Below are 27,604 nucleotides of genomic sequence, written 5' to 3'. Positions count from 1 at the left end.
AAATGCAGACACTACTTCTGACGAGTGAAACAGAAAGTAAATCTTCTTAAAATAACAAGTTAGTGATTCATGGACGATGATAAGGAGGCATTGCTATTTCGCACCGCATTTAGTTGAACCTGATTCCCAGAGTGCAACAGTGCAAGAGTCTTCATCATGAACACCAAATGCAGTTTCAGGAGATTTTTGGGTTCTTTTTGTTTTAGTTCTTTCGTCTTTTCTGCTTAAATTACCGTGTGACAAAGCCCAACCGTCAGCGCTCTGTAGCTAATTAAGGGAACGATTAAGACTTCATGACCGCCATTATAATGTCAACCAAACCGTTTCCAGTAAAACCCGCCAAATCAGGATTTTTGTTACAATGACCTCACTCCCAATCCTGTGTCTTTGAACTTACGCACAACAACATTAATGATGATAATAGCTTAAACACAACCGTAAACAAGCGGCTTTGATTGCAGCTTTAAAGGTCCTTGTAAAATGTAAGTATTTTTATCACCAGACATAATAAAGATAACATGGTTCGGACACACATTTATAGTAAACTAGAAGGGCATTGGGTTCAAATGATTGCATTTATTTGCCCCCGTGATTTGATGGGGTCTTTCTTGGACCATGCTTCAAGTTTTATGAAAAACAACTCAGTATTTTTTCTGATATCCTGCTGACGGAAAACCAAATCAAAAACACAACCTCACTGGCAGAGTGGACACAAATAATCTCAACATCCACTTACAAGACTACATTAAAGTTTGGACATTTCACAATTTGCTATGGTTTATGGCTTCTAAAGACTTCAAAATTCCCTCTTCAAAGTTTTCTTATGGAGGCTAAAATATCAGCAAACAAACCTGTCATCTAAAAAGTATTCGATAATGAGCTGGAGCTGGGGATTCCTCTTCACACAAATGGACGTCAAACTTAACATATGGTCCACATATGCTGTCCTTTTCTCACTCCGTCTAGAACAGTGTTTCTCAAACTTTTTCATACCAAGGACCACTTAACCAATACAAAAACACTCGCGGACCACCTAACTCCAAAAATATCCAAAAACACATCGTTTTTCTAGAACAGATTACAAATCGCCTGCAAATGGTACAAACAAGTGGAAACATGTGTGATGAAGGTGTTGCGCTGGGCTATATCATGCAATCAAAACTTAACCTCACTCCATTGTGGAGATATTCCCGCGAGAGTGCGGAAAACTTTTATTTATTTATTTCAAATGTGAAATTTTACCAATATACTCACGGACCACTAGGGGGCGCTCACGGACCACCAGTGGTCCGCGGACCACACTTTGAGAAGCACTGGTCTAGAAGATAGCCTGCTTCTGCTTATGAGCCTTAATGGCATCAGTTACTTCCTTTGCGACAGTGTGTGTGTGTGTGTGTGTGTGTGTGTGTGTGTGTGTGTGTGTGTGTGTGTGTGTGTGTGTGTGTGTGTGTGTGTCTTATGGGGACAAATTGGAGGTCCCCATGAGGGGAATCATTAATTTTAGGGTGAAGACTTGGTTAGGGTTAGGGTTAGGGTAAGGTTATGGGTTAGGGTTAGGCATGTGTTGGTTATGGTATAGGTTAGGATAAGTCTCCAGGAAATGCATGTAAGTCAATGTAATGTCCCCTGAAGTGATGTATACATGGTATGTGTGTGTGTGTGTGTGTGTGTGTGTGTGTGTGTGTGTGTGTGTGTGTGTGTAAACAAGTTAGCTTCCCTCTGTGCTGAGGAATGCTACGAGTGATCCAACGAGTGTTTAGATTTGTTGCATGCGTGCTGCGATGCAAATCTATGCATGCAACGTGATTGCGTCGATGCATTTATGTAAGTGTTAATTTTAGCGCACATAACCTCCCAGTAAGACATCAGAAAACCACTCCCTGTTTGCGTGAGGAACTATGACCTCTCTTTGTCAATTTTGCTGCTTTGGATTCCCTCCAGTTTCAATAAGGTTTAAAGAGGGTGGACCTGCCGCTGATGTTCCGGTCATTTCTTTCTTTCGTTTTAACTTCCTTGTGCCTCAAAACAATCGACAATGTTACTGCTTAGATAAAAAGAGAGTTGTTAAACTTATCTTAGTGTTGATGTAACTCTGTTTATGGGTCTGAGAGCTGTGTTATCTATGTTATTGGCATTGAGAGTCCAGACATAAACGTTCGCTCATATTCCAAGGGTTGAGTTTCTCGTAATGTGGTTTAGAACTGGGAAGAGGAAAAGACAAGAGCAAGAAGAGGTCAGGACTTTCCAGTTTCTCACCTGTGCGCACATACCAATGAAAATGCCTGAGGTGACTGAGATGAAATGATAGAGACACAGAGAGATTTAAAAGGAAGATAAATAAGCTTACAATAAAAGACGATCAATGCATGTCTTGATCTTTTAAGGTGGTCTATGGTGGACAGATGACGAATAGCGCACCGAGTTAATAGCAAACACATTCATACGACTTCTATTCATCTGTAATTCATTGTAAATAACAGTACATACATGACATGTTACTTGTTAGACGCTTTTATCCAAACTTAATTAATACTGTGGGCAATCCCCACAGGAGCAGTTTGGGGTGAAGTGTCTTGCCCAGGGACACAACGACATGCTGACTGCAGTGGGGTTTGAACCTGTGCTCCCCCTGAGCCGAACACCAACGCACAACCCACTGCGCCACACGCCACATAAAGGCTATAATCAACACAAATAGTCATGTTTACACCTGGAGTCCATTTTTAGAAACTGGAGGGTTTCTCTTTGTGTGGTCCATGTTAAATATTTACCAATGACGGATGACTGGAACACAAATACCTCCTTAACTGGTCACAAAAGATATGTCTGTTGACTTGACCAAATCTAGAGCAAAGAAAGCTGCATTTCTTGGTCTATCTTGACATGTTGATGCATCATGGGATCTCTATAGACTTCTATGTCTACACTTCTAATGGCTACTCAAAGACAATCGATCTAAAAAAGAAAAGAAATGGACATCATTTGTAGTCCTTTACCTTCAATTGTTTAGCTGTAGTTATACAAATGGTTTCTTGATCAAATAAGCAACTTAGCAAGTCTACCTCGTGTAACGTCACCTTTTCAGATGAGTTTTTCATTGGATTATTCCATTCATTTGGGGAAATTAAAGCTATAAATTGGTCAAAACAAAGCAAATGCTTGACCGAAATACACACAATGAAGGTCTTAACCCTCCTGTTGTCTTCGGGTCAAATCTGACCGATTTACTACTTTCAATAATCATAACCTTTTTAGTTTTACATTCGATTGCATTCAGGCTTTATGATATCCTTCACAGTAAACATTTGAACATGTACAATTGCTGATCACCACTTTCATTGCATTTTGGATGATTTAGTCAACTTTGTAACACCCATGGTGTTCCCGCCATAAAGAAAAGGAATTAGTAACCATCCGGATCAGATAAAACACACACACACACACACACACACACACACACACACACACACACACACACACACACTGTAGATGTGTGTCCCCCTTATGTGCCCACACACACTGAACAATTTGATACATTTCCCGCTCTTATGTGCCCCTCCCCCCACATGGATCACACCTGGCACACACAATACATGTTCAGTGTCTATTCTTGTACATTTACTGCAGTTCTTCGTGTATACCAGTAGTCTGATACAATATGTACAGTTTGAAAGGGTGTTAAATGACATTTGGTGATGATTAATGGTTTTTGTGTTAATGTAATAGCAGTTAAAACAGGGCCGCGAACACCAAAGTAAGGTGGGGGGGAACGAAGACAATAGGAGGGTTAAATAAAGCAAAGTGGTCATTTAGGTCTTTCTGCTACTGTGGGGTCCTCTTGGTGTCTGTATGTGTTTATCTGTAGTTATACAACTAGTTTTTTTGATCCAATGAGTCACTTAGCAAGTCTCCTTCAAACAACTGCACCTACAAGATGTATTTTCCATCCATTCATTTGGGAAAATACATATTATTAAAGCTATGAAATTGGTAGGACTACTGCAAACACTTGACCAAAATACTATCAATCTGAAGTTACCAAAAGTGGTAGTTTAGGTCATCCTGCTGCTGTGGGGTCCTCTTGGTGTCTGTGGGTGGGCAGGTCCAGCATGGGTGGGCACTGTGAATGCCTGTCTGAGTTTTTGTGTTGAGGTGCTGAGCAAGTATGACTCAAGTGAGGCCTCTGTCTCAAGTGTTTTTATACTCGCACACATTGAGAGCTGTTATGTTTTCTCTGGTGGGGTCCAGACGTCTCCACAAGAAGAAAGAAAGAAAGAAAGTCGGCACTTCCAATGACCGCACAGGTTATTTTGAAGACAAAGGTTTTGAATTATTTGTAGGGTTATTGTTAGAGAAAGGCTCAACAAGAAGGAGAGGGAAAACACCAAATGCTAAGTAGTGCATTTAACTGTTTAGCCCAGGGTTAAAAACTATTTTTAAAGTGCACTGTAATACCTATTTACATCCTTCTTATGTGTTTGTGTAGCTACTGATTTTGCAGAATGGCAGACCAGCTACTACAATAAACACAATTGCCTTCAGGAAAATGCTCTCTCTACACTCTTTCAACCAAGATACAACTCCCTTACTTTAACTAAAATGTAATGTACAAATAACAGAGCATTTCAATGAACTACTTTCTCAAAAAGACGCACTTCTTCATCACAAAACACTCTTCTAGCAAGGTAGACTGTACCCGCTGTAATGAAGAGTTTGATCAATTATTACATATGCCCGTATTAGAGACAACCCTTAAAATGACCACTCATGAACTTTATCATGTCAGACTTCAACGAGACTTGACAACAGGTCAAAGGTTATCATTATCTGCCAATACCACCATGACTGAGAATGAGGCTCCTTGAAATGGAAGCAGATTAAAGGTTCAGATTGCTTACTGAGAAATGAGCTCAGCATGTAGGCATTTAGTTTGTTTTCAATTGCAGTCAAACATTCAGTAAATGGGTGATTGAGTGTGCGGCATATCGGTGTCGCAGTCACTGTAAACATATTTCTCAAGAGGATTGATCCCCCACGTTAGTCATTTCACTTGTGAGCTGATTCAGTCGCACATTTTTTGGTAACACTAAATTGATTGCTTGAGTTGTATTTCAAAGCCACAACAGCATTACACCATAAAAAGCCTTTTTTGTGGTTGCGTGTGTTGATGTGACCTCAATGTGCATTTCAATCGAAACAATCAACATGGATTTGTGAAGCGTGTTGAGCAACGGCATTCACATTTCATGAGAAGCATTGAACGCTGCCAGCTCACACATTTGCCATCTCTTAAAAGTGGGAGAACTGGTTTCTATTCAAATGGATGGGATTCTTTGCCACCATTACGTTGTTTACAGATACCGTAACCTTTCCGAGAATCTACAGCAGGAAGTTAAATCAGTTTGACAAATCTGACTGTCAACCAAAAACGTCCCCTCCATAAAAAGACATGTTGTCAATTGAGCTCATTACTTTGGGACATGCCAGCAGCATCTATGCATCCACTTTTAAATATCTAACTAACTATTGGATAGATTGCCATGGAATTTGGTCGCTATATGCATGCCCCATTAGGATGGATTTGTAATAACTTAACTGTAGAGTATTTCTTTCAGAGTATTTTGGTCCAGATACCAAAGAGGGAAAACACAAAAATAAGCCGGAAGACTTTCCAACCTTTTAAAACCTCTCTCACTCACGGGTTAGGGTTTGGTACCTAACCCTAACCCTAACCCTATCTAAATGTTTCTCCGCCGATCCCTCCTATCATAATATTTTTGTAGCAGCAAGGCCTGAGATCTTTTATATTCAGTCAGCACAGAAACTACTGTTTTCATAACTTTCATGAAAGATTGCCATCTCCAAGACAGCCAAGTAGCTATTTCTGGAAACATGACTTCTGTCCTTTGGTCAAAACAAGTACAGTATGATGTCTAAGTGTATTACATTTTGATCCAGGCCAACTGAACCATGATTTGAGTTGAATTTCAGTCGTCTATGATATCAAGACATTCAACAGGCTTCTTTCAAAAATGATAAACAACATTATTACATTACATGTTAGACGCTTTTATCCAAAGCGACTTACATACTCAATACTGTGGGCAATCCCCACAGGAGCACTTTGGGGTGAAGTGTCTCAGGGACACAACGACATGCTGACTGCAGTGGGGTTTGAACCTGTGACCCCCTGATCCCAACACAAACGCACAACCCACTGCACCACACGCCTCCCAACATCAATGCGATTGAAAAGTTCATCCAAAGTTTAATTTACTTGAGCGCTAAAGTGACACATTTATGGTGTAATCTACAACTCAAGATCTGCTCTCTAAAACCTGCTTTCCTTTAACTCTTACCAGAAAAAAACTTCTACCAAAAACACAACAGTGCCTGAAGGGAAGCTTTGACCGCCTGCCTGACAGGTTTCCTCTCTTGTCCCAGAGTTGTTCTTAATAAGGTTTTCCGTTCAGCAGCTGCAGACAAAGCCAAATCTGTGCTAAGTACTTGATTCATTGATTCATGGATGACCTGCAATCGCACATGTCCAACAACCTTAAACGTTTTTAGTGAGGCAGCGTTATTTTCTGAGACAATAAAAAAAAATTGCTTCAGGCTGGAGCCCAGTGGAGAGCTGAGGAAGTGGAACATCACTTATACAGTTTATATATATTATATATACTTTGTTTTTCCTGTGGTTTGAAGATCTATAAGTGCAATGATGATAGGTTACAATGGGCTTTCATTTAAAGCCAAAAACCACAGTCTTGTTCTTCAGTCAGACAGACAAAAGCACGGCCAACACTGAAGTCTGTGGAGTAGTAGGACATGAGTGGGTGGAAAGATAGAAAAAGATGGGAGAGATTAAACGACAGCGAAGAAAAGACTTCACCGGTTGTTAAATTGTTACGGCAATGAGAGCTGACAGAGGTACAGGAGGGTCAGAGAGAACATGCTGTGTGTGTGTGTGTGTGTGTGTGTGTGTGTGTGTGTGTGTGTGTGTGTGTGTGTGTGTGTGTGTGTCCGAATACCATTTTTCGGGCTCCGGATATTCGGTAGTATGTGTGTCCCTCCTTCTGGTGCCAGGGTTAGATCATGTTAGACCAACCGAGAACTTTCCGTCCAATAAACCACTGGCGTATCAGGTAGCATACTCTTGCAACAAACTCATGCATATTTTTAGGACAAAGCCATACATGACCACATAACTCACTTAATGTCCTCCTTTACAATGAAGACACATGCATTAAGCCTTCATAAACACACACACTCAGCACTTCCAGGAGCATTACAGGCTTTACTAAGATTTCAACTATACTTTGTACCAGAACTAAGTCTGAAATTCACCTAAGAGCTTTAACTAACATCCATTGTATTTTCAAGAGCAATTCACCCTCGGGTTGTTGATCAGAGTTAACAGAAAAATGTGTTGGTGTATCCAATGTCAAATAGAGTGAAAAGGCAAAGAATTACAGGAGACTGGAGCTTAGCTTGAAATCAAAATGGCTTTTTCTGTTGATCAACTAATCATCTATTTCAGCTGTGGTGGTGACAATGGCTTTGAAATAACCTGAATATAAGTTTTTCATTCTCAGCAAACTCGTTATTTAGACCATTTTTATCGGAATGATGCATTTAATTACTCCAGGTTTTACAGGAAGCCTACTTGTTATTGGAATGTGAGCTTAAAAAACCTCTCTTGACAACCCCTTACCAAACTCAAGGTCTATCTATGGTTGCATTGGGCTTGTTCCAACCGAGCTAAGACGCTCCCCCCCCCCACCTTTCCTTTGATACGACACACTTATAGAAAGTATGGAAAGGATTTGGTTTCATGATGGGAGCCATGTGGAGATTTTACACATCTGAAATGAGCAAAGATGGATGAACGTGAGGAAGGATGTTTCGTTGCAGGGTTTAAAGATGACTTAACGGAGAGAAACAGGAGCAAAGATGATGAGCCACATATACAGATATGGATCAATAGCTTTCTTTATAAAAACCGAGACATTTTAGGTCACTTTCATTCTGCAATTTAGATACATTAAATCCTTAACCATCTGTTTCCTAGTAACACCATACATTATAAAATGGTTTCTGCAGCCTTTCATTTCCCGAAACCGAGCGCTTGTGCATCGTTTTAGATTTTCAGACGTGGGTAAAAGCTCATCCATATGAAGTCTGTATCATTTAACAAACAGGTACATCAAAACCACATTGTTAATCGTTCCAGACCATGGGGGAAGTATTAAATCAAAGAAGGGAAAGCTGATATCGTTTAAAAGGCGTTACTTCACCTAAAACTTTATTTTTATGTCCCACTGTTCTTGATTATTGCATAACTTTGATTTTATAGTTGAACAATGATCAAATCCACTGCTTTGGTGAAATGAAGCTTCAACTATTTTCCGTTAAGTCACTGTCAACAAAATAACACCTTTTTCAGCTTCTTGAAAGTTTTTATCTGACATTTTAAACCAAGCAACTGATGAATAAGACGGGAAGATATGTGTTAAATAAGAGCTTTATTAATGTCCTTCCTGTTAAGATAGTGATGAACAAAATAACACATTACAGGTGAACCCAAGGTATCAGCTCTGATGACAGTGACCACATGTAGCTCATCTATTAGCAACCTAAAGTCCTATGAATGGCATTTATCAGCACTTTATAGCCATGTTGACTGAGCAAACAAAGTGATACCACACACACACATAGCTGTGGGCACACACACACACACACACACACACACCACACACATACACAGCTGTGGGCACACACGCACACGCACACGCACACACACCACACACACACACACAGCTGTACACATCCTAATGAGCATTCCAACGTGTGAACGCAAATATCCTGTTTTCATGTGTCAAGCTGTGAAGCCAAGGTTGTGTGTGTCCGTGTGTGTGTGTGTGTGTGTCCGTCCGTGTGTCCGTGTGTGTGTGTGTGTGTGTGTGTGTGTGTGTGTGTGTGTGTGTGTGTGTGTGGTATGTCTGCATATCTGTACCCATACTTGCCAACCCTCCCGATTTTCGCGGGAGACTCCCGATTTCATTGCCCTCTCCCGGTTTCCTCCCGGGGTCATATTTCTCCCGCATTTCTCCTGATTTCTAACAAAATCAGATTTACTCAGGACTCGGACTTTAATACAGCTACACCATTGTTTGGTCCCCATGGTAGCACGTCTCTTTAGTAGCGCGCACAACTGAAAGTCACACATATGCTCCATCAAGGATGTGCTTCAGGCCGCAAGGCAGTGCACTTACACCTACAATAAGCATGTTAATGTTAATCTAATACAGCTCCGGCGATCCACTAGCACCTACCCCCCCCCCCCGCGGTGGTTTTGGAAATGCTCCCGATTTCTGAGGTCTCAAGGTTGGCAAGTATGTCTGTACCCCATCAGATAACATATGCATAGCCACACACTCCTCTCTTTGAACCCTCAAATAATATCTTTAGGGGAGGCACTTTCATCTTTGATCTCCTTCAACTTCTCTGATTGATGGGACTTTTGAGACATGTCATGTTTGATAACAGATGAAGTCCTCATGTTGTTGCGCTAGACGTATTGTCCCAGGGAAGGGTTTAAAGATGACTTAACGGAGAGAAACAGGAGCAAAGATGATGAGCCACATATACAGATATGGATCAATAGCTTTCTTTATAAAAACCGAGACATTTTAGATTTTTACAGCACATTTTCTTGCAAAATATATATTTTGTTTACCTCTGAATGTCTGATAAATACAAATAAGTGGTCTTATTTTGTCATTTCTCTTTCCAAAGGAAACAACATCCACCTACAAGCACCGTAACAAATGGATGCCCCTTATATTGTGTTCATATACGTTGTTTAATCTGTACGTAAACCTAAGTACGCATTGTGGTTTACACCGTCTGAGGTGGTCAGATAATAAATTATTATTATTATTATGTTAAACTCTAGCTTCTTAAATTCTTGACTTTCCCCTTAGCCCACCCTTTTATGTTGTTATAACCCTTCAGTTCAACACTCGGCTACAGTTTCATGTATTCTGGGTCTATCAGTTCACTGCTAACATCCATACCATTTATTACAAATAAAATATTGTAGTTAATCAAAATTGAACGTTATGTATTTGGAGACTTGAGTGGACTTTGAAATATGCTACTGTAGATTTAAACATCGCTCAGCTGCACACTATGAGTCCATCAAGAGTTTACAATACTTCAATATATTGGTATTCTTTATTTCTACCTTACCTTAGTTGTGCAAATGAATTTCTGAGAACATCATCTGAGATTTAGAGTATATATCAAGTTAAAAAAGTGCTTTTTATGGGGTTAAAAATAACTAGTTTCATGAATGGTTATGGTATTTTCAAACGATTGTTGAGCAGAAAAGGCCAGTGCCAAAAAGCGTGCATTATCCAACATGTTTGTTATTCAGAAATGACTCAGTCGATGTCATGTTGGCCTTGTCTTCTTCATTTAGACACGAGGCTTAAAGCGAGGCCAAATAAATGTCTTCCACCTTCTCCCATTAACCATACGTGTGTGTTTACAATAATGTACATTTAAGCCTCTTGTATCTCACAATGTGTTCATTTTGTGTGTTATAGTACACCCACATAAACACCTCACACATCTTTGGAGACATGCCCAGAGCCTGTTTAGACACACACACACTCTGTCCTGCCAAATAATTACTCAACTTATCAACTCCTACCTCATAAAAGAACAGAAAAAAAATTGCTTGTGTCACTCTTGAAATATTCGTCCGTCCCCCTCGAGCCCTAAAACTGCCTGTAACTCGATTCCCAGATTTGGACTTCAACCATAACACACAGAGAGAGAGCAGTCAGCGGGGGGGCAGGAGGGGAAAAGACAGGGAGAGGCAGGTGTGATGGAGAGGTATGGGGGGGGGGGGGGGAATGTGTATTTTGGCAATGGAGTCTGGTGTGTGGAGGTTTGCTTACAAGTGGGGAAGGTCATTTTGGAGGAACCAGCTCGAGTGCGCTAGAATTTGAAAATACACAACCGGAACAAATCTACCACTTCCTTCCAGAGCCCCTCCTCCAACACACACGAACGCGCACATGACCAATGAGGGCACGAGATAAGTTTGTGCCCAGATGGAAGGCTGACAGGCAGGTAGGTCATCCAGTTACTTTAGCCGGGCCGGCTCAGATGATTGGTCGTGCTTTTTACAGCGCCACGGCTTCCACAGATGACATTTTGTTATGTATTTTTTGTCAAAGCACTTCAGATATTCATTGCTATCGGGACGTTAAGAGCATTCCATGGAATATAACAAAAAGTGTATCTCGAGCCGGTTTCTCAAACTTACCTACCCCACCTTTAAGTACATTAGTTGCTTTGAATTCAATCAAAATGTTTGCATTGAGGGATTTGATTTAACTTTTAAATTGATTTCTGATCACGAACATGTGTGTGTGTGTGTGTGTGTGTGTGTGTGTGTGTGTGTGTGTGTGTGTGTGGTGTGTGTGTGTGTGTGTGTGTGTGTGTGTGTGTGTATGTGTGTGTGTGTGTGTGTGTGGACGAGAGGTTAAAGTTCCTCTCCTTCACACACACTCCCGCTGTAATGCACACGCGCTGCATGATGTCACACACATATTGCCGTTTCTTGTTAGGACCTCTATTGATTCTCTAACGTTGACCTCCACCTTCACCAATAAAACCTGATCCAGTGTGAAACTCAGGGATAAATATACATGGAGCCCATACACTGTTCTATACTGCGCTATAGGAGGGAGCGTCAGAACATTTCTTGGCAGCTGAGGCCACACAGAGAGGGAGGAAAAGTTGCGTTTGTGTATCGCAGCTATCAGGTTCAATTGAAGGCGCTGATTTCGTGGCTCACATGTTCCTTTGATTAGAAGGTATGTCAAGTGGTTTCAGAGGGAACACGTAGCCAGTACCAACAATAGATGAGGTTATGTATCGCCAACTCTTCAATTCAAGCAATATGTGGCCTTGTGTTGAAGATGGTAGCCATGATGCCAAGATGCCCCTGTTTAGATTCTCGCTGAGGGACATGTGGTGCATATTAAATGTTGATATCGCTCCTCATGCTTCCTCTCTGGATATTTATCAGGAAGAAGAAATGCACCAAAGAAAGCAAGTTTGTTCACAGATTGCTTTCCCCCTTTTCAACTGTGAAATAAAGTGGGTTTTTTGCCTGAAATTGAGACTGCAAACCACTTAATTGGTCTGGAAGGGAAATTGGAATTTTGTCAGGAGTATGGCGGAGATATTGGATATTATGGAGTGTTGAAATATCCAGTTTTCCAGGACCTCAGGACTCACTATCTCCCAGTAGTTGTCCTGTTGCCAGTGGGCTTTTGAAATGTAATGTTATGGTTGGTAGATGACCCTGATTACCTAATCTAATTCAAAAGTCATTGACCTTTAACCTCCAGCGGCTGAACTCTAATTCAATGTCAAATCTGCCTTTGATTCTGATCTATAATAACACTAAAATGACCTTCTGGTTTATTTGCCCACAGCACACATTTCTGAGGATGTTCCTACTCTCCTCATGCTGGGTGGATATAACAGCCTGAGATCATGGATCATACACATAAAAACACACTTAAATCACACAATAACAGATAGGAAAGACAAGAACTGGCCAAACGGACCACACACTCATCTACACACACCCTGCCAAGCTGACACCCACAACGTCGTTTGTGTGAAACAGACCACACACACACACACACACACAGGGGGTTTTGTAAGGGTGGTCAGATCTGTGAACCCAAACAATAATAGAGCGGACCAATGAAGTGTAAGGAATGGAATGCCAATTACACACACACACACACACACACACACACACACACACACACAGCACACACACACACACACACACACACACACACACACACACACACACACACACACACACACACACACACACACACACACACACACACACACACACACACACACACACACACACCACACACACACACACACACACACACACACACACCACACACACACACACACACCACACACATCACACACACACACACACACACACACACACACACACACACACACACACACACACACACACACACACACACACACACACACACACACACACTACACACACACACACACACACACACACACACACACACACACACACACACACACACACACACACACACACACACACACACACACACACACACACACACAATAGGAAATACAATATTTTTTACATTTTGGATAAGTTCCTTACTTATTAAGGACGTTTACTGACACAAAGCATATTTATGTATAGAGTAAACTACCGGCTTGCCTCATTCAGCAGCAACGGACACAAACTTCTGTTTACGTGTGTGTGTGTTTGTGTGTGTCTCTGTTTGTTTGTGAATGCCAAAGTGCTGGGGCAACACCAGAACGTTCCTCTTTGTGCTGTGCTCATTGTCTCCACCGTCTTTTGTCTTTACCAGGCTGGCATGGGGTGTAACGGCACTGAGATTCAAAGAAGGGCCTGTTTCCAGATTAAAAATAGCCGGCCTTCGCATGAGAACCAGGGGATTCCCCACATGCTGATACAAAGCTCCATGTTTTTCATTTTGGGGCGAGGCGGACGGCTCAAAGTTGAGACTTTAGTCGTTCTCATAAACGTACATCTTAACTTATTATCCAACCCATAAAGTTTAAAAAGACATCTGAACTGCTCGGACTGGATTGTTGCTTTATGCCAGTGAGAGAATTGGAAGCAGGCAAACTCTGTTACGCTTCCTTTAATATCATTTACCTCATAAAGATACAGATCAAATGGTAATAAAATGTGTCGGTTGTCCTGACGCAATGTGGATACAATAACGGGTGATTTAAGTCCGTTTTAATCCACTATATGCTTATATTACATGTCACAAATGTGTCTGTTTTCTCCGATGATACAGACAGACGTTTCCTTGCCATTGCTCAGCAGACGTCATCAATCATTTCATATAGAAATGTGCTCCTGGTATACTATAATGTTGTGTCACAGATATACATTATGTCCAACTTGTGTTCTCCCTTTCTGGGTATTTCCTGTCTTTTTAACACAAAAGCATCTATTCTAGAGCGGTATGAACTCAACTCTATTAAAACCACATCTGCACGTCTACATGAAGATTAAAACAATAACTGGTGATAAACAAACTGTTGTTTCCACTATGCAATGACTCACCATCGTAATCTGTTAATTAAGGCTTTACACTTAAATGTGGCATCTGATCAAAGTGAACGCTCCTACCAACATGACAAACCGATACAACTAATCATTTAGAATAAGCGTCCTCATCTGATATTTCTACTCAAGGAAACACTTGATGTTCTCTTCAATAAGCTGGAAAGAACATGTGTATACCTGAATCATCCCTGGTTTCCAGTTATTGTGAAAAATGATACGGCTCGCCAGAAAAGCACAGCTGCGTTCCTTTCTGTAGACCGACATCACACTGAGAGCCTGATTCACAATCCATCTTATAAGCAGCAGCGAGCTTCAACCAGGAACCGTATACCTGCGGTTTGATTTAACACTAGCTGTGAAAGCATTAAGGAAAGATGTCTGCTTATTCTCCAGAGGACATTTAGCGTTGTCTGCCACCGCACGGTCAAAGAAAGTGTGTAGGAGAGATGCTAAGGTATCCCTCTCATGTGGAGATGCGCAGTTAAGTCGTTTCCTCTCTCCCAATAGAGAAGGAGTCGCGTTACAGTTTAAAGAGGCCTCTTGCTGGAATTCAGACATCATCAGCTTCATACATCAGTTTCAAACTTCATCCCCGCAGGTTTTCTAAGTGCCTGCGAGGTGTACCTGGCTGTCGACCTCACGTTAAGATTCAAGAGTGTCTGTGACTTTGAAATCACAATGCATCAGGCTTTTCCTGTCTGACAGAGGAAGGAAGAGGACAGAGACGTGACACTGGAGCTCTCCCCGGTTTGTATGCCTCCCCACTCAACATAATACAACACAGATGATGACACGCTTTGGAAGTTGTTGAGTTAACTAGCCAGTGTGTACTTTCCCCAGCTGGGACTCACTGAACAACATCTCAATGACAACACTCAGTAAACATGTTTAGCACTAACTTAGCGTGACAGCAGAAATTCATGTCTGAGCAAGTATTATTCAGCTGTGCAAATAAGGCAGAAAAACCCTCTTACTTCCAAAGATTGAATATTAAACACTTAAAATCCCTTTAAACGTCTTGAAAACTATAACAGGCGCGGTAGTATCTTATTCCGGGGGATGAAATGCTTTTAAATGAAACCCCAGGGGGTTAATACCCAAACTGCATCACTGACCTGCATATTTCACCTCTGCACACGACATCTGTTACCTCCTAGAAAGCAATTTACAACTACTTTCTGCCCAAATAGCTCCAATATGTTCATTTAAGCACGCAATTGTAAGCCATTTAGTTAGATAAACGCTGCCGATCAGACAGACAGACAGACTGCTAATTCTGTCTGCCAGGTGTCTTGTAAAATCTGGATTTCATTGTTAAAAGTGCAGCCAGGAAAAGCAGCTTTCCAAGTTAGAAACTTCGCCAAACTTCTCCCAGAAATGAATTACACCACTGACGAAACTTTAACTTCATCACAAAATACTTAGAATTACAACTGTTTTCATAGCATCGTGTTAAGAGTTAAACTGCATACGACATTCAGCGGTGATTTAAACTCAAGTGCCAATTACTTTTCTGCAGGATTGCACCGTAAAGACTCGCTGCGATATGGATCAGATAGAGAAACTTCAGGAACAAAGCCAAACTCCTTCCAAAAAGGATTTACAAGATAAGAATCTCAACTCGCTGCGTTTTTATTGCATCTATCTAAACGTTAGAGTGCATATGCGGGCGATTTTCAGCTGTGATTTAAACTCAAGTGTCAATGCGAAACAATGCATCGTAAAGACTCACTAAAAAAAGTTATAGACTAGACGCTGTGTTTTTCTGGCATCAATCTAAAAGTGCATAAAGCGACTTTCAGGTGCTCCAAACTTCCCAGTTAAATACAGCGTCTTTCCGCGCTCAAAGTGCGTCTCCTTACCTGCGATATGGACATGTTCAGGTAGAGGAAGAGCCCGGTGGTGGAGGCTATCTGCAGCACAACGACCACGATCACCACCATCGCCACCCAGGTTTTGGACGGTGCTTCCCGGCGCCGAGGCGCACTGGGCCCGGCGGCCGGCACCATCATGTAGGTGGTGGACTCGCTGCTCACAGACCTGAAATAATCCTGGTGCTGCTGCTGTGCGCTCGGAGTGGCCATGGCATTCCCGACGCTTGAGCAGACATCAAACCAAGGGAGTGTAGAAAACAAAACAGCCAACTCCACAATGACCAAAGTTAGATCTCCATGCGTCCGGGGGAGCTGTTCGTGGAGCTAGGACACACATATGGTGGAGGAAGGAGGTGCAGACAAGAGAGGAGAGACCAAGGTAGAGTTTGGGTCTGAGTGTGGAGCTGCTGTGTAAAGAGGAGCTGCTGGAGGAGGCAGCGACACACTGAGGGGCTGCAACCGAGAGAGAGCAGCAGAGAGGGGGCAGGCTTAACCTTTTCATCACCCTGGAGCTATGGAGGAATGCTCTCTCTCTCTCTCTCTCTCTCTCTCTCTCTCTCTCTCTCTCTCTCCGGGTATCTCTCCTCTCTATCTCTCCTCCGTCTCATCTCTCTCTCTCTCTCTCTCTCCTTTTCTTGAAAAGGGATTGGAGCAATGTGTCATCAATAATAAAAGCTTTTTGTTAAATGACTGTCTCTCAATTGGTTTTCTTTATTGCTGGAAAAATCAATACATGAGTTCAATCTGAAAAAAGGAGTAAGAAAGAACAACGCCAATTAATTGACACTTTTGTCTTTTTTTCTAATGATTTTATTTGCTTTAACATTACAAATAACGTTAAATAAAGCTCTTTCTCAGTCTGCTTTCGAACTCTATTTCCCGAGCTGTGGGAACACAAAGATGAGACCTCATTGGGAAGTGACTACATGTAGATTTTATTGCGACGAACAGCGTATTTCTGTATGCCTATAAAGCCCCTGTCCCGTATTAAATCTCAGTAATACAGAGCAGTGAGACTCTAGATACAGAATCATATTTTCTCAGACAGACTCTGTGTTTACAGTTCATCTCTAAGAACGGAAAAGATGAATGACAAACATTTTACACGTGTTTCTTCAGAGCTGGAGCATTGGTCTCCCTCCGCTGGCAGAGGGAGTTATTACCAGAGAAAGACACAGAAATATAAGGTCCTCACTCCAGCTGTGAAGCCAAATGTGTTAAATGGGGACTTGGGGGATAATTGCTTTAGCTCTGAACCACAATATGTTCAAACTTGTCCTCCATTTGGATCATCTTGCATGGTTGTGACACTTTCTAATTAGCTAAATCTGCACCATGAATAGTAAACGACGATATGATAAATCTTGTGGTCGGTTCGCAAGACACCCACTATTGAATCCAGTGGTTTTAACAACAGACTTTCCTTTGTTTCCGTCGGTGTGGTCCAGACAAACGGTCCCGACTCCAGCTCTCCTTCAGAAAAACTGCAGTGTAATCCACCTGGGGGCCTGATCCAGATGTGAACGCCACATGTTCCTCTGACAGCAGCGGCATAAGACAATAAAATGTGGACTGAAATAAATGAGAAAAATCTGAATTCAGATGAAAAAATAGTCAAATATGTTCCATACCAAAGTGCCTGTTGTGATGGAGCTGAATGTGTTTCGGACTCCTTGAGGGCAGAATCTGTCATAAGGTCTTTGTCTGGATGATATTTCAACATCTCAAGGTCACAACCTTTACTTTGCACCTGCACTGATGCCTCGAGTCAAACACTTGCAGATGTATCCCAGTGAAGGTTGCAGCATGTAAATGATCCTATGTGGTAATACTGACTCGCTTTAGAATTTGATTATTCTTCCTTCTTTCCCCGAGGATATTGTCAAACCACTTTTTTCTTCCTGAATGAAAGGAAATAGAGGTGACAAAGCCAGATTCAATGTGGTAGCCTACTTAGTTAGCAAATAAGCAAGTATTAGCATGCAAACACGCTTAATTAAGGTGGTAAAATTTGTAAATACAGACATTTTAAACAAAGTGTGAGACCCCATTTACATGCAAACGCATACGAAACGCAAACGACCCGAATACGATATCCAAAAAGTCTTCCGTTCACACGAGACCGCTCGGGAGCGCTGGAGACGCTGTATTACATATGCCGGGCCTGTAAGTGGCGCTGTACTTCTGCCACAAAATACACCAAAAGCAGCGAAGAAGACCCCCCCGAGCATGGTTGCCATTGTTGCCCTTCTGTTTATGCCCCGCGGTGGATTTAGCAACATGTAGTTCGTGTAGTTCTCCATGTCCACTTGTTGTTGATGGTTGTGGTAGAGGAGCTGTAGATGTTGCACTAACATCTGTAGCTACTGACCATGCTACAGCAGTGAGCAGCAGAGGTGGGGAGAGGCGGGGCTATGGCTTCATCGTTATCAGGAAATGATCGTATGGGGCGTACACACTGAGCCGTTTGGCCCCCAGAGCGTTCCGGTTGCAGATCTATCCACCTTGGGACCCGTTATCGTTTCCGCGTCTCCGTTACGGCCTCGTGTGTACAACGGGCTATACAAAAGAGAAAAGTAGCGGATACAACCGTTTGCGTTCTCGTGTAAACAGCACCTAAAGCACAGTCTCTTGTTAGTAACTCCTGAAACACGATAGTTGAGTGTTCAGTCTCTACTTTACAGGTTTGCTAATCCCACCTCATTCAGATTTATGATTTTAGAGCCAGGAGCCAAAAAAAGACCAATGCACTCAGCAGCCTTTAAATGATATAGTCACTGAAGATAAAATAGTATGAAACCCGGGTCAAATGTCAGTTACGATCACCTATTTTATAATGTATGAAAAGTCAGGCAAGAAAACAAGCTTCTTTATTGGCAATGGCTCTCGTATAACATACAAACTGGAAGCTGAAGCAGAGCATTTGTTGGTGAAACACATTGCTTACGGCAGTGGTTCTCAAAGTGGTGGGCGCGCCCCCCCTGGGGGGCGCAGAGGCATGACAGGAGGCGAGAGACCAGGAGGAAAAATGGTTATTTAAAAAAAAAATCATAATTAAAAAAATTATTGATTCGAAAATAATATGATACAGTACTATTACGTCTGGGTCTCTGTGTTTCATTAAAGCTTCCGGCGCTAGCGAGCTACGCTAATGGATATAAGGAGTTTTTTCAACAACAAGGTGGAGGAGAGTCCTCTCCTGTCAGACTGAGAGCCTCAGTGAGCTAAAGGACTCTCTCAGTGTTTAGATAGTTAACTTTAGTCTAAGTTATATCAGTGGGTCTCAAACGTTTTGGTCACGATTAATGTAAACAATTATTTCCGAGGCACACGTTTATATGATCATTATAGTTATAAAAAAATAAGAGAATAAATGAAACACAGGTATGAAGATCTCTTCATTTTGCTGTCAACGTGCACCAGATTGATGCTTTTAACTTCAATATTTAGAAATAAATCTTCCCGGGGGAGCTTGCCCCCGGACCCCCCTATGTGAGGTCCACACACCACCTGTAAAAATAGCACTTTACCCCTGCTTACACCTATATGCCGTGAGCTGATTATCGAGCCTTCATTGTAACAGTTGCGGGTACGTATGCGTGGGGATTGTTGCAGTAGAACATTCCACTGTAGCGCCCGGTACATTAATGGGAATCCCTAAATGTTTGAGCACCCTCTATGAAACGTCAAGCTACCCCACAGCATCCCCAAAATAAATCTCTGGCGCCGCCACTGAGCCTGACTATTTGTGTTGGGGGGGCCCGACTTTTTTTTTTCTCCAAAGGGGGGCCTGACAGAAAAAGTTTGAGAACCACTGGCTTACGGGGTCAATGCAAATTCAAAGAAGGACACTACTTTCACACTGAAAGCAGCAAACGTTCAATTACAGGCCAGTTTATTCAACCTTAAGGTTCAACATAACTAAATACTATTTAAAGAAGTTAAAACGTACTGAAATATTGGAAGAAAAGTCGATTCCAAACTATCTAACCGTTAGGAATGATTGACGTCAATCATTCCTTGAACAGAAAATGCTACAACTTATTTCCAATGTTTTTAATGCAGTACTGAGATGTTATGTTAAAAAGTAAAGTGGAGACATATTAAGACAACAACACAATGGAAACATTATGACACTCCTTAATATGATGGTTAATATAAAAGAAGGTGAACAATATAGAAGCAGGTCAACTCATAGCCGTGCTTAGAAAGGAATATAATTGACCAAATCTGCAGTGATGCAAGAAATACTTCAATCCTCTGATGGATTATTGTGAAAGTGAATGTTCTACCGTCCAAATGTGAAACAATAGTTTTGCAATAAAAGTTGCTCTAATAAACATTTTTTATTGGGACAAGGGATCAATGGATTTTGTGTAATGTAAATATGTTGCAAACCTCGAGTTTCCCCTCAGCTTTATGGAGGGGTTTAGTGTATTTCAGCTCATTATTTTTGTTTTTTTGGCCCACAACTGTTCTGAAAACCCCTTAACCAACAGCAGAGAGACAGAACTGGTGAACATGTGGAGCCGTAATCCGCTAAAGGGCAAGACATTTCTCTCAAGAACCGGTTAAACCCAGAAAACTGATAAAAAACAATGATATAGAATGTTGCTATGTCTTCTATGTAAAAAACACATTTTCGAATTTCTTTTAAGGTGAAACTTTTCTCGATGTTGTGCATCTTAAAGCCAAAAAAGACCCCACAAACCCTTCAACTATTAAATATAAAACATTTATAGCATACAATATATTTCTCCAAATTGTTAACTTTACATGAATATTCAAGCTCAAGTTATTTCATGCAATATGGGCGCAACAAAACCTTGCAAACGTGGAAAAATATTGAATATATGTTATAGATTAACCAGTACCGTTTTCAAAATGACTTTACTCTTGCACACAGGATATGTAGTTGGTGTAATATCTTCTCCCTAGCTCCATTAAAATGATTATTATGGGATGTGTAAACCCTCTGCTCTACATCTTGTATGTGTCATCACGCCTCCTCCCTCAGCCTCACTCTTTTTTTGGCAGCCGACCACCTGACAACACAACAAGCGTTTCTCCAGATGTGTGTGTGTGTGTGTGTGTGTGTGTGTGTGTGTGTGTGTGTGTGTGTGTGTGTGTGTGTGTTTCCTCTGACTACACAGCTGTCCACCCATCCCTGCAGTATGTGTGCACGTGTTTGAGTGTGTGTGAGTGTGTCGGTCAATGAGCGTCCCGTGGTGAGAACACATAATGGTGATCAGCGGTGGGAGTTAGAAGTTCAGACTAAGCATTCCTCGATGTATCGTGTATCAGACCTGAGGGAATAGCACACACTGCTGCCCGGGCAACGTGTGTGTGTGTGTGTGTATTGTGCTTTGTTTGTGTGCATGTGCGGCTCAAATGAACAGCAACGTTTTGAGGAATTTTGCTAAAACAATCTTTAAAACAGGAGGTCTTTGTAGAGATTTGTAAACATTTTCTATAGCTATTTACCCTAGTCTGACTTACCTGCAAAAGACTACATTTTCCTCATTTAATGTAATATTTACAAAGCTATGAGAGGGAACATTCCTATTGTTTCATTTCTGCTAAATTTGCAATGGCTTGGGACGCAATTATTTCAAAAGTTGGACGTTTCCAGAGTGTTTTGGGGCCTTCAAATTCAGGATCTTTAATGGACCTCCTATTTCATTGAATCACCAGTACTTGAAACAGCACCAAATAAACCCCTGCATATTTTGACCCCAGGGCTTAACCCTTTCTTACTTAGTTTCCAACATTTTGTATTTTCTAACATCCAAATATTGATATAGTGATGGCTCTAGAGATCAAGAGCTAATGCATCACCGAATTGTTACAAATCACGAGGCGTCTGTGTCAAATTATCCATGGCAATCCAACCGACAGTCATTGAGACATTTCACTTAAAACCACAAATGTGAACCTCATGATGTTTCAAAGGGGAAACTTTGAGGGATCCCTTAATATGTTCATCATCTTTGGACCATGAATGATTATAAAACATCCGTCATATTAAGATTGTTGGCGTTTCATTGCGGAGCCAAATAGTAAGCCAATTAACAGCCATCAGCTACTCATACAACAAATTAGGTTTTAGGTGATATTGTTAAATCTGTATCTATTCTAAATGCAAGACATGTGTTATTAGTTTCGTTGTTTGTCCTTTTGTTGTCCCACGCAGATGAAGCTGTTCTGCTGGTTGTGCAACACTGACTTTGTTATTTCTCCGAGTGCAAGTGCTTTCGTGTTTGCACGCTCACGCAAACATAAGAGAGCAAACATTAGGCTCTGTGTAAACCTGGATCGTAAAGCCATTATCTCCCATCTTAAAAGCGTCTGCAGTGTGAGCAATACCAGATGCCATAAAACTCTTTATTCAAAGCATTTCTGTGGTTGGATTTGGAGTTTTACGACAAACTTTAATTCAATAATAGGAGAACAGTGAAAGTGTTTCATTCTGCAGGATCCAACACGGTTTCGTTTAAGCACAATGGCTCCCTCTTTTCTGATCTCATCTCAGTAAGGAAGTGAGTATAACATTTTTTTTTTTTAACCAATTTCTCATCCCGAATGCCACCATTCAGCTTCGTCCAGGGGAGGATGAATCACTGAATCTAGAAAGAGTTTTAAGACGTTGACAAGGGAAATAACCTAATAACTTCCCAGCATCGAACTCAATTATACTGCGGTGTAGGATTTCCTTTGTGGTGTGATGCATTTTCATTAAAGTGCAATACAATGCTGCTATAGTGTATCACCATGTCCTAAATACTTGGGTATTCTACTCTTACTCTTACACTTTTCTTGCATTTTATGTATTTGTACTGCTATGTTAGGGCGGTGGTGGCGAAATCGATAGGGACTTGGCTTGGCAACTGGAAGGTCACCAAGGCAAGGCAAGGCAAGGCAAGGCAAGGCAAGGCAAGGCAAGGCAAGGCAAGGCAAGGCAAGGCAAGGCAAGGCAAGGCAAGGCAAGGCAAGGCAAGGCAAGGCAAGGCAAGGCAAGGCAAGGCAAGGCAAGGCAAGGCAAGGCAAGGCAAGGCAAGGCAAGGCAAGGCAAGGCAAGGCAAGGCAAGGCAAGGCAAGGCAAGGCAAGGCAAGGCAAGGCAAGGCAAGGCAAGGCAAGGCAAGGCAAGGCAAGGCAAGGCAAGGCAAGGCAAGGCAAGGCAAGGCAAGGCAAGGCAAGGCAAGGCAAGTTTATTTATATAGCACTTTTCAACACAAGGCAATTCAAAGTGCTTTACAAAAAATGAAAGAGATTAAGAAAATGGCATTTAAAATCAGTCATTAAAAAGAAAAGCTAATAAAATAAACATTAAAAGAAAAAATACATGGATAAAAGTTCAAGTCCCGTTCCCAGTTCAAGTCCCGGCAAGACCAAGTGCTACCGAGGTGTCCCTGAGCAAGGCACCGTTCCCCACACTGCTCCCTGGGCGCTGTTCAAAATGGCAGCACACTGCTCCTAACACAGGATGGGTCAAATGCAGAGAAACAATTTCCCCACGAGGGATTAATAAAAGTCCGTCTTAATCATCTTAATTTTCATTTTCTTAATGTGAGGGACAGCGGATGGAAAGTAGCTCAAAGCTAAATCCGGCATATTTACACTTGGAATATTTCATGTTTTAAGTGTTCATTAATGTCGCTGCCAAATAAACGAATAAATACATTTAAAAAATGAATTCAAAAATAACGTTTTTATTTTCAGCATTGACTATATAAATAAAAAAACAAACCCAGGCAGAAAACACAAGCTATTTAAAAGACACATTCAACAATCTGGCACACATACAACACTGATTTATATCCAATTGTTGATAGGTAATACCTCAGTTGACCCTCACTGACCTCATGCTGAAGAAACCCATTACTCCTGTGACGCCATCTACAGGACATTTATGAGTATTGTTGTTGGATCCCAGTCAAAATGACATAAACAACTCTTAGAGTTTTACTGCCAATGTATTTATCTTTTTGATCCATCTTGCACTCAAACCCTTACCTCAGGTTCTTCATTCAGCCTCTATACAGCATCCAGGAAATATGCGTCATTAAAAGTGCCAGATTTCGTTTTACCTACGATTAAACCGTCTTTTTGTTGGATCTCTGCTCACTTTTTGTAATAACTACGGGTAATATTTCACTCTCCTCTGAATGAGCTTTACCTGAACTATGTTTGGGAGTAAACTCTGACAGACAATTTAAATCATAATATAAAACAATATTATCGCAGTAAATCACATTTCAACGAGACATTGGCAGTCAGCCTGGAGGTAATGTGTGGGTTGATTTCAATATTTATCTATGCCATAAATCACATTAAAATACTACACAAGCGTCTTAGCTTCATCAAGGGAGGAAGTGATGATGGTTTCAGCCAGTTGGTGGGCGAGCACGTGGAGATCGCTATCGTCGTCCCTGTTTTCTTCGTTTTCATCGCTCAACACCCAGTCAATGATGTCACATGAAAGACCCTCCGCAAAAGCCTCCATCTTGGCTCCACGTTGAGATCCTACCGGTAAATAATCTCTCTCCAAGTCATCCGTGGACAGCGAGAGCATCAGATGCTCCATCAACTCCACCTGGGGGTCGTTGGGTTCTCCGTCAGAGTCTTTGAATTTCGGGGTAGTGGGTGGAGGTGAAGGCAGGAAAACCTTCGCCAAGCCTCCTTTTAGCTTCCTGTCGAAACTTTGTCGGTTCTTCTCGAGCTCTGGGAGGAGAGGCGTGGTTGGAGGGGCGTCGGGGTAATCGATGGATCCCACGATGGGCAGCCCTGACTGGGGGAAAGGTGGGCGAGAAGTCTCTCTGGAGGTCTGGAGGTCTGGATCCATCTCTGTGGATTCAATCAAGAAAGACAGATGTTTAACCTGTCCTCCACCCAGTTATTCTTATTCTTTATTAGGATCCCCATTAGCACTAGCATGAGCATTGGGTGTTCTTCCTGGGGTCCTCATACACATAAAACATCCATAAAAGAAAACAAAACAGCTCATAACTTCATGAAATGTAAAGTGCTGAACGGGCTATACACTTGCGGCCAAACAAAAAAAGACAAATAAGTGTACATAATAAATAATACATACCCACAGTTGATCTTGAACTCTTGGAACCATCTTGGTGGTCCTCGACGTTTTGACTTCTCCAAACTTCTCTCAAATCAACCACAGCTGAGGCGAACTCTTCAACCAACTGGTTTTGAATACATGTGGACGTCATGCAGTCCTCCTCCATTTCCATTTGGCTCACAAAAGACTGGAGTATGTTCCGGGACATATTTTGGGCAAACTCATCAAGAACCTCGATGTTTAGGCTGATTCTCTTGAGGTCCCCCGGAGTGGGTTCTGGCGCCCTCAGATCTGCACTCACTGCCTGCATCGGATCCTGTATGGATGAAAGCAATACTTTAAGTACAATTTAAAGGAAATCTTTGCCTTTTCTGGAGAATATTGCGACGCCAGAAGGCTCAAAAGTACAGAAAAGTCATTGCCTCCTTTCTATAAATAGCTATTTTCTTTTTATTACATGAGTGCTTGCAAAAAATGCCAGGCAGCACATCAATATTTCTCCTAAATGGTGCAGGATTATTATTCCTACATTCCTCACCTGTTTTAGATTAGAGAAGAAAAAGATAAGCTACAAATGGGATGAATGTTATACTGTATGTATCGGAAAACGGCAAAAGAGAGAGTTATCAGCACTGATGTTCACAGAGGAAGGAAACACAGCACAGATCAGATGGAAAGTAAGATTGAGGCGTCGACCACAGCCTCTCACCGAATGAGCCAACAGGAAGTCTCAAGTAGGACGTGCTGGGGTCCAAAGCAGCTACCTGACCTCTTTCTCTAAACTCGCATTGTTTTTGTGTATTTAATAGATTTAGAGCTGTGTCATTTCAAGTTGAGACGCCACAAACGGATGCTAACGCGAACACATCTGTAGCCATTTCAACAAAACGAGGAAAAAACGCTTTGTACTGACTTGTGATTGTTAGAAAGGGTCTGTCTAAATTTGATTCAGCATGCAATACTTTTTCATTTCAAAGAATAAGCTAACAGGGGTGCTAGAGCGAACTGTTTTTATTATGAAATATATTGGAAACTCATAGCTACCATTGCTCTCCAGGACGCTGATTCACAAACATAAAAATATGTATTCGACCATCCTAATGTATCTTCATACGGCAGTTGATAAGTTGGTTGTATTTTGTATTTTCTGACTGAGAAATTAGAGAAGCAGATGAGGCAGACAGTGTGAAAGTAATGTGAAACTGAACATGATATAACAACTTCCTTATCTACCTCTCTGGTTCTAAAAGTACGACTGCAATTTACTGAAAGTAATGTAAAAGGACTTCATCTGGCACTTAATGGCCATCTTGTGAATCAGAAATAATGGTTACATTTGATCCTGGTTAAGGATAATTTGATGCAGGTAAAAATGCGACTCAAATCAGGTTTGAAGCATATTTATGACCTCTCGCTCGCCATGTGGTAATGGTTTCCTCTGTAAACCAAACATACTCAGACAGTTTCTCCTTCCTTTCCAAGCACCCTCAGTTCAGCCAAAGCAAATGACGCTCCCAATGAAACTCCACCAGACCACTGCAGTCCTATTGTGTGTTTAACAAACGTTATATTATACGACGTGTCACCATAGTGTGCTGCCAGTACTCACTCAGTGGATCACAGTTCAATACGGTCAGAGCCCAGAGAGGGGGACAAGATAGAGAATGAAGCACAAATGTGGAACAAATTACAGCTCAAACAAAGAATGTCTTCTATTGGCAGTCTAACTTGGATATCCTGATGAGCAAAGCAATCTTTTTTATTCCTGGCTGTACGTCCATTTAAACATCTTTGATTATAATGGTGACGCACCTTACTTTCTCTTAGATCAAGATAAGGTTTGTATAAAAATCTCAACACAAACAAGCCTCAGTTGACCCATTAATATACAGTGTTCCCTCCACACCCATCCAAATCCAAAGAGATAGCCTTCTGGGTGGGAGTATTTAAAGTTGTATTACCCCTTATGAGGATAAACAACCAAAAGGTCTTCACAATATATCATCTTCAGTTTTTTCATATTGCACAAAAGGAGTTAACCTTTCTTAGCCTCCAAAAAAACCAGACAGATAACACGAAACAATAACATATTTAAAGGTTTGCAGACCAAATAGAGGCTAATAAACTTGCATAACTTCATAAAACTTTAAGATTTATGAAGTACGACCCATAAAAAAGGGCAACTCCTGATTTACTGTGATACCTGGCAGGAGGAAGAAGGCATCTCCAGGGCCAAGAGGGTGAGATTACAGCCAAAGGTTACGTAAATGTACCAAAAGAATATGAAAGCAAGATACAGGAAACATCAGGAAGCTTTTAATGTCTGTAGATCCACTTACCAGTTGGTAACAGGGGCGATAGTTCACGGTTTAGTGTCTGCGGGGCGAATGAGTTCATACGGAAATGCTTTGACGGATAAGTTCACCCACTTCCTG

General features: G+C 41.5%; 2 protein-coding genes across 3 annotated transcripts in view; both read right to left on the bottom strand.

Moving 5' to 3' along the window:
* The window catches only part of tnfsf10l (TNF superfamily member 10, like), a 64,421-nt gene extending 47,848 nt beyond the window's left edge, over nucleotides 1-16,573 (bottom strand). Inside the window, exon 1 of the mRNA XM_034216574.1 lies at nucleotides 16,081-16,573. Within this exon, the coding sequence (XP_034072465.1) occupies nucleotides 16,081-16,302 (222 nt within the window). The 5' untranslated portion in view covers nucleotides 16,303-16,573. The remainder of the gene's footprint in view (nucleotides 1-16,080) is intronic.
* A 7,208-nt stretch (nucleotides 16,574-23,781) lies between these two features.
* si:dkey-171c9.3 lies at nucleotides 23,782-27,604 on the bottom strand. Of its 2 annotated transcripts, XM_034216610.1 has the most exons (4): nucleotides 27,509-27,597; nucleotides 26,214-26,320; nucleotides 25,188-25,485; nucleotides 23,782-24,937 (listed from the first exon to the last, which is right to left on the bottom strand). In XM_034216610.1, exons 1-4 carry the CDS (start codon nucleotides 27,564-27,566, stop codon nucleotides 24,432-24,434), a joined length of 969 nt encoding a protein of 322 aa, XP_034072501.1. In that variant the 5' UTR covers nucleotides 27,567-27,597; the 3' UTR covers nucleotides 23,782-24,431. The 2 variants fall into 2 exon arrangements, with proteins under 2 accessions (XP_034072501.1, XP_034072505.1); XM_034216614.1 differs by lacking the exon at nucleotides 26,214-26,320 and having other exon boundaries at nucleotides 27,509-27,604.

The sequence above is a fragment of the Gymnodraco acuticeps genome, unplaced genomic scaffold (assembly GCF_902827175.1).
Source record: "Gymnodraco acuticeps unplaced genomic scaffold, fGymAcu1.1, whole genome shotgun sequence".
Taxonomy (NCBI): domain Eukaryota; kingdom Metazoa; phylum Chordata; class Actinopteri; order Perciformes; family Bathydraconidae; genus Gymnodraco; species Gymnodraco acuticeps.
This window is presented reverse-complemented; position numbering and strand designations above follow the sequence as displayed.